The sequence below is a fragment of the Rutilus rutilus genome, assembly GCF_951802725.1.
Source record: "Rutilus rutilus genome assembly, chromosome: 19".
Classification (NCBI taxonomy): domain Eukaryota; kingdom Metazoa; phylum Chordata; class Actinopteri; order Cypriniformes; family Leuciscidae; genus Rutilus; species Rutilus rutilus.
This window is the reverse complement of record NC_140232.1, coordinates 35975877-35983391: the sequence shown is the minus strand read 5'-3', so window position 1 is coordinate 35983391 and position 7515 is coordinate 35975877. Positions and strand designations below refer to the sequence as shown.

Below are 7515 nucleotides of genomic sequence, written 5' to 3'. Positions count from 1 at the left end.
ATATAAGAGGTCCAGTATATATAACGGGTCCAGTATATATAACGGTTCCAGTATATATATAAGAGGTCCAGTATATATAACGGGTCCAGTATATATAACGGTTCCAGTATATATATAAGAGGTCCAGTATATATAACAGGTCCAGTATATATAAGAGGTCCAGTATATATAACGGTTCCAGTATATATAACGGGTCCAGTATATATATAAGGGTTCCAGTATATATAACGGGTCCAGTATATATATAAGAGGTCCAGTATATATATAAGAGGTCCAGAATATATAACAGGTCCAGTATATATATAACAGGTCCAGTATATATAAGAGGTCCAGTATATATAACAGGTCCAGTATATATAAGAGGTCCAGTATATATAAGAGGTCCAGTATATATAACGGTTCCAGTATATATAACGGGTCCAGTATATATATAAGAGGTCCAGTATATATATATAAGAGGTCCAGTATATATAACGGGTCCAGTATATATATAAGAGGTCCAGTATATATAACGGGTCCAGTATATATATAAGAGGTCCAGTATATATATATAAGAGGTCCAGTATATATAACGGGTCCAGTATATATATGAGGTCCAGTATATATAACGGGTCCAGTATATATAACGGGCCCAGTATATATATAAGAGGTCTAGTATTAGGGGTGTAACGATTCGTTTTAACAACGATTCGATTCGTATCGCGATTCGTGGTTGTCGATACGATTCACTGCTGACGCGTCACAGATAGGCAGACTGAATCGAGTAACGTTTAACGCCTTTATCATTAAAAGTGCTAAGAAAAAACATCCATATAAAGTCTGACGTGCTTAAATCCAATACGTTATTTCCTAGTATCGATACAATCGATTCATTACCTTTTAAAACGATGTTAGATCGATATATGTCGTCCGGAAGACCAACTTGCCGAGCACAGATCGATGTAGTTGGATCATAGGAATATAAATCGATACATCGATGTTAGTTGATGAATCGTTACACCCCTATCTAGTATATATAGCGGGTCCAGTATATATATAAGAGGTCCAGTATATATAACGGGTCCAGTATATATATATAAGAGGTCCAGTATATATAACGGGTCCAGTATATATATAAGAGGTCCAGTATATATAACGGGTCCAGTATACAGTGGGTACGGAAAGTATTCAGACCCCCTTAAATTTTTCACTCTTTGTTATATTGCAGCCATTTGCTAAAATTATTTAAGTTCATTTTTTTTCCTCATTATTGTACACACAGCTCCCCATATTGACAGAAAAACACAGAATTGTTGACATTTTTGCACATTTATTAAAAAAGAAAAACTGAAATATCACATGGTCCTAAGTGTTCAGACCCTTTGCTCAGTATTTAGTAGAAGCACCCTTTTGATATACAGCCATGAGTCTTTTTGGGAAAGATGCAACAAGTTTTTCAGTTCTGTCAGGCTGGATGGTAAACGTTGGTGGACAGCCATTTTCAGGTCTCTCCAGAGATGCTCAATTGGGTTTAAGTCAGGGCTCTGGCTGGGCCATTAAAGAACAGTCACGGAGTTGTTGTGAAGCCACTCCTTCATTATTTTAGCTGTGTGCTTAGGGTCATTGTCTTGTTGGAAGGTGAACCTTCAGCCCAGTCTGAGGTCCAGAGCACTCTGGAGAAGGTTTTCGTCCAGGATATCCCTGTACTTGGCCGCATTCATCTTTCTCTCGATTGCAACCAGTCGTCCTGTCCCTGCAGCTGAAAAACACCCCCACAGCATGATGCTGCCACCACCATGCTTCACTGTTGAGACTGTATTGGACAGGTGATGAGCAGTGCCTGGTTTTCTCCACACATACCGCTTAGAATTAAGGCCAAAAAGTTTTATCTTGGTCTCATCAGACCAGAGAATCTTATTTATCACCATCTTGGAGTCCTTCAGGTGTGCTTTCATGTGTCTTGCACTGAGGAGAGGCTTCCGTCGGGCCACTCTGCCATAAAGCCCCGACTGGTGGATGGCTGCAGTGATGGTTGACTTACTACAACTTTCTCCCATCTCCCGACTGCATCTCTGGAGCTCAGCCACAGTGATCTTTGGGGTCTTCTTTACCTCTCTCACCAAGGCTCTTCTCCCCCGATAGCTCAGTTTGGCCGGACGGACAGCTCTAGGAAGGGTTCTGGTCGTCCCAAACGTCTTCCATTTAAGGATAATGGAGGCCACTGTGCTCTTAGGAACCTTAAGTGCAGCAGACATTTTTTTGTAACCTTGGCCAGATCTGTGCCTTGCCACAATTCTGTCTCTGAGCTCTTCAGGCAGTTCCTTTGACCTCATGATTCTCATTTGCTCAGACATGCACTGTGAGCTGTAAGGTCTTATATAGACAGGTGTGTGGCTTTCCTAATCAAGTCCAATCAGTATAATCAAACACAGCTGGACTCAAATGAAGGTGTAGAACCATCTCAAGGATGATCAGAAGAAATGGACAGCACCTGAGTTAAATGTGTCCAGCAAAGGGTCTGAACACTTAGGACCATGTGACATTTCAGTTTTTCTTTTTTAATAAATGTGCAAAAATGTCAACAATTCTGTGTTTTTCTGTCAATATGGGGTGCTGTGTGTACAATAATGAGGAAAAAAAATGAACTTAAATGATTTTAGCAAATGGCTGCAATATAACAAAGAGTGAAAAATTTAAAGGGGTCTGAATACTTTCCGTACCCACTGTATATAACGGGTCCAGTATATATAACGGGTCCCGAGGGGAACAGTGATGTCACCGTCTCAGAAGCATGAAGAACTGACTCATCTTATTGTCATCCCTAATGTAAAGAATGCGACTTGGCTAGTAATCTTACATTAATCAAGATCTTTACCTGTACTTAGCAGATACTTTTATACGATGCTAGTCTTTTATACGATGCTAGCTTTGCTTTGTGAGACCAAATGAAACCAACTAAAAAACTCTCTTTATCTTATTTGCACTTGTGTCTCTTCAGACCTGGACAACTTATTTAATTCCTTCTTCAGCCTCAGGCACTGTAGACTTTCATTTATTCATTTATTCTCATCTCATCTTTCATCAAATATAAATATAAATATAATATATATCATCATACTATACTCAGGGAAAGTGATTAAATACACATGTTGCTCACAGCATTTCTACTTCTGATATTGAAATAGTTCTTTGGGGTGAAGGAAACAACAGGACTGACACAGATCCTAAAAGGACATTCATTTATTTAATACAAAAGCCCACAGTACATTAATAATAAAAGCACACAGATGCAGTGACAGAGACAGACACTTAAAGCATCGTACAGCGCCACCTCTCTGTTCTACATGATATTGCATCGAGCTCAGTGGCTGACATGCTCTAAAGTGCTAACTGGAGAACTTCAGCAGGACTTGCTCAGTACCGATTACAGACCCTGTTTAACATGAACAACAAACTAGCAAAACATTTGGTTACAGGCTTCCAACACACACACACACACACACACACACACACGTTCTGTGACTCGACACACACCTGGAGCAAGTGTACAGGTGCATAAACTCATCAACAAAATAAACCGTTCTGATGGTGAGCGTGAAAACGTGAAAATGAAATTATATAGATTTAGCAACAACAAAAATAAAGAGAAATGGTGGAACTCATAAAAGATCAGATCACACACACACACACGAGTCCTCAAACCACAGACTTTATACATACACTTTTTAAAATGATCACAAACATGTAAAAGCTCCATCTAACCGTCTAAAGTGTTTAGAAGACGAGTCTCCTTATTTGCACTCATTGATTAATTGATTAGCAAGGATAAAGAGGGAAATAACCCATATATCACACATTAATCAGGAAATACGACGTCCCTAATTCTCCGACATGTTTTTATCCTCCGTAAACAGGCGGTTCCTCTTCAGAAGAATCACATCACAAGACTTGTGCAGCACAACTACATGATAAACTAGCAGAGCAAACTCCAGTCAGAGGTAGAAGAGCACGGAGAGATCCCACAGGAGTCAGTCCAATCCCTTTATAGCCATTAATCTGCTCAATGAAGCCGCGGCCGCGATTACTCAATAAGGCCATATTAGTCCAGTCAAGACGCTTGCCTTGGCAGGGTTAGTGCATACAGTGAGTGCATCTCAGGTGTTGAGTCCGTCTCGTGTGGTCAGCACCGGTTTGATTCAGAGGCTACGTTATATAAAGGTGTTTCATGCGTTTCACTCCGGATTACAAAAACTCCAGCGCACAATCATATCTACATGATGTTCTAGGACAGACTGATGTGTTTATTTACTGTTAAACATTTCTAAGTGTGCAGGTGCTGCTACAATAAAACTAATAGTGCACAATCATGTGTTCAGTAGTGAATTCTTGTGTACAAATCATATCGCTTGTCATTCCTGACCTAAAGCTCCTCTAACTGTGTAAACGACGGTCAGTGATCAACAGTGTCAGTGCACACGGTTCAGAAAGTGACATTGTGAGGCTTTGCATTATATTGGGTGTATTAAGGTGCGCTGTGTGAACCCTGATGGTGTGTGTGAAGCTTCCGCTCGGCTGAGGTCACTGAAGGCACTCGAGATCGGATTGGCTCTTCGACCAGATTCACTTGTATAACTGCACAGCGACCCATGATGTACGGTTACTGCGGGACGAGGAGCGAGGAGCATTACACAGTTACAGGACTAACAGACACCGGACCCCGGACCCTCACATGTAGGACAGGCGCTTGGCCGTGAGGAACTCCTCCAGATGGACCGAGCCGCCGCCCAGGAGCCCGAACGCAGGGAACATGGTGCCGGAGCAGTCCACCGCCCGCTCGTACAGGCAGCGCATGCTGTCGCCGTCGTAGAAGAACACGCGGCCGGCGTCGTAGTCCAGGAGGACCCCGATCCGGTGCGGTGCGGGCAGAACCCGGCCCATGTCTCCGGCGCCGAGCGAGGCCTTGGGGATGAAGAGCCGGCCCATGCCCACCGTCAGCAGGGTGAAGGGCTGAGACACCTCGAAACACGCGTCCTCGCTGCCGCTGTCGTGCCCGCTGTCGTGATCGTACCTGTGGGAGAAACTGCACACACTCAGATCCTGGACAAATGCGAATCAGAAACAGCTTTGCTTATTCAACAAACACTAAATGAATGTAAAACTGCAAACGGATGGTGTGTAAAGGCCTGTTCGCACCAAGAACGATAACTATATCAGCGGCACACCAGCGACAAGTTTGGTTGTCTGTCGCTTTAAAAGCAGGATGATTCTGATTGGCTGTCAATGTTTTTATCGTTCATCAGCTGGACTAGCTATTCTCAGAGAACGAGAAAGAGTATCTAAACCTGATATTACGTTATTAAAGTGAAGAGGCCGGTAGCGTCTCCGCGTGATCCGCGCCGCAGGTGTTCGCCGTTCACAGATGCAGTGATTATAATGAGGATGATGTCATGATACAGCCCTGGGGTGCGTTTCCCTAAAGCTTCGTTAGCCAACTATGGTCACAAGTTCTGTCGTTATCAGCAGTTCAACTAGTCTGTGTTTCCCAAAAACATATTTCTATAGAACATTCGCAATCAGCATCGCAGACTCTGGACCGACGCTCTCGACCTGCGAGAGGCAGAGCTTCTGGTCTGCATGACATGTGGACTCTAATACCAGCTGACATTCAGTACAATCTATATCTTTTATTAAGAATACATACAAATGTCATTTACGTTGAAGGGGTGATTCTGGAATCCACTGCTGCTTCAATGTATATGTAATGAGTGATTATAATCAAGGTATTAATCAATATTTTTCCTCCTAAACATCACATGAGCTGAATGACTTCTCTAGGCTTATGAGATTTTACTCTGTTATAGAAGTTACCAGTGTCGGTTAGGGTTACCAGTGTGATCACTGATGTTAGGGTTACCAGTGTGATCACTGATGTTAGGGTGGGTTAGGGTGTGATCACTGATGTTAGGGTGGGTTAGGGTGTGATCACTGATGTTAGGGTGGGTTAGGGTGTGATCACTGATGTTAGGGTGGGTTAGGGTGTGATCACTGATGTTAGGGTTACCGGTGTGATCACTGATGTTAGGGTTAGGGTGTGATCACTGATGTTAGGGTGGGTTAGGGTGTGATCACTGATGTTAGGGTTAGGGTTACCAGTGTGATCACTGATGTTAGGGTTAGGGTTACCGGTGTGATCACTGATGTTAGGGTGGGTTAGGGTGTGATCACTGATGTTAGGGTGGGTTAGGGTGTGATCACTGATGTTAGGGTTAGGGTTACCAGTGTGATCACTGATGTTAGGGTTAGGGTTACCAGTGTGATCACTGATGTTAGGGTTACCGGTGTGATCACTGATGTTAGGGTTAGGGTGTGATCACTGATGTTAGGGTGGGTTAGGGTGTGATCACTGATGTTAGGGTGGGTTAGGGTGTGATCACTGATGTTAGGGTGGGTTAGGGTGTGATCACTGATGTTAGGGTGGGTTAGGGTGTGATCACTGATGTTAGGGTTAGGGTTACCAGTGTGATCACTGATGTTAGGGTTACCGGTGTGATCACTGATGTTAGGGTTAGGGTGTGATCACTGATGTTAGGGTGGGTTAGGGTGTGATCACTGATGTTAGGGTGGGTTAGGGTGTGATCACTGATGTTAGGGTTAGGGTTACCAGTGTGATCACTGATGTTAGGGTGGGTTAGGGTGTGATCACTGATGTTAGGGTTAGGGTTACCAGTGCGATCACTGATGTTAGGGTGGGTTAGGGTGTGATCACTGATGTTAGGGTGGGTTAGGGTGTGATCACTGATGTTAGGGTGGGTTAGGGTGTGATCACTGATGTTAGGGTGGGTTAGGGTGTGATCACTGATGTTAGGGTGGGTTAGGGTGTGATCACTGATGTGGTCTCTAATGTCTGTGTTTGATGTCAGGAATGCAGAAACAGTGCTTGCTCGTTTAGCCCGGCTTCCAGAGATGAATTATGGACTTCTTTAACATGTCAATACACACATCTGCTTTTCTAGGGTACCCTGACAGCTGTGGTCATTGAAGTCTATAGTTTAAGGGACCATTTCTCAGTTAAAGCTTTACTTTACTGTGTTATATTAAAGTGTCCTCTCCTTGAGAGAAAGAACGCATTATCTTGATGTTTTGAGAAGACTCTCCTATTTATAGTTAGAGCCTGGCCAAATCCAACCTTGAAGAAGCTGTGTGTGTGTGTGTGTGTGTGTGTGTGTGTTAGTCTTCTTGGTTACAGGTTAAGGAACAACTGGCATTATAGGAGATTGACTGAGTTCTGGACAGGCTGGCACCCAACAACCCAGATCTGCGACCTGGAAGGTCACAACGTGCCAAACTTCAGGGTCCGAGTGTCTGCATAATCGATGGAGATGTGTCTCAGTCTATCTGTATATGTGTGGAAAATTACTGTTTATCTACTTCTTAGCCAATGAGAGTCATTCAACCTGAAGCAAGAACGTAGCTTAGACCTTGGTGAAGGGTATAACTGCTGTGTGTGTGTGTGTGTGTGTGTGTGGGGGGGGTGAA

At 43.3% G+C, this 7515-nt stretch overlaps 1 protein-coding gene across 4 annotated transcripts in view; it reads right to left on the bottom strand.

The window, feature by feature from the left end:
* Positions 1 to 3193: 3193 nt before the first annotated feature.
* Positions 3194 to 7515, bottom strand: part of trim36 (tripartite motif containing 36) — a 40785-nt gene continuing 36463 nt past the window's right edge. For 3 of the 4 annotated variants that reach the window (XM_084390512.1, XM_084390513.1, XM_084390514.1), the window contains one exon: positions 3204 to 5047. In XM_084390512.1, coding sequence (XP_084246638.1) covers positions 4705 to 5047 — 343 coding nt within the window. In that variant the 3' untranslated portion in view covers positions 3204 to 4704. Of the gene's footprint in view, positions 5048 to 7515 lie in introns of all 4 variants that reach the window. The other variant, XM_084390515.1, reaches the window with a different exon arrangement.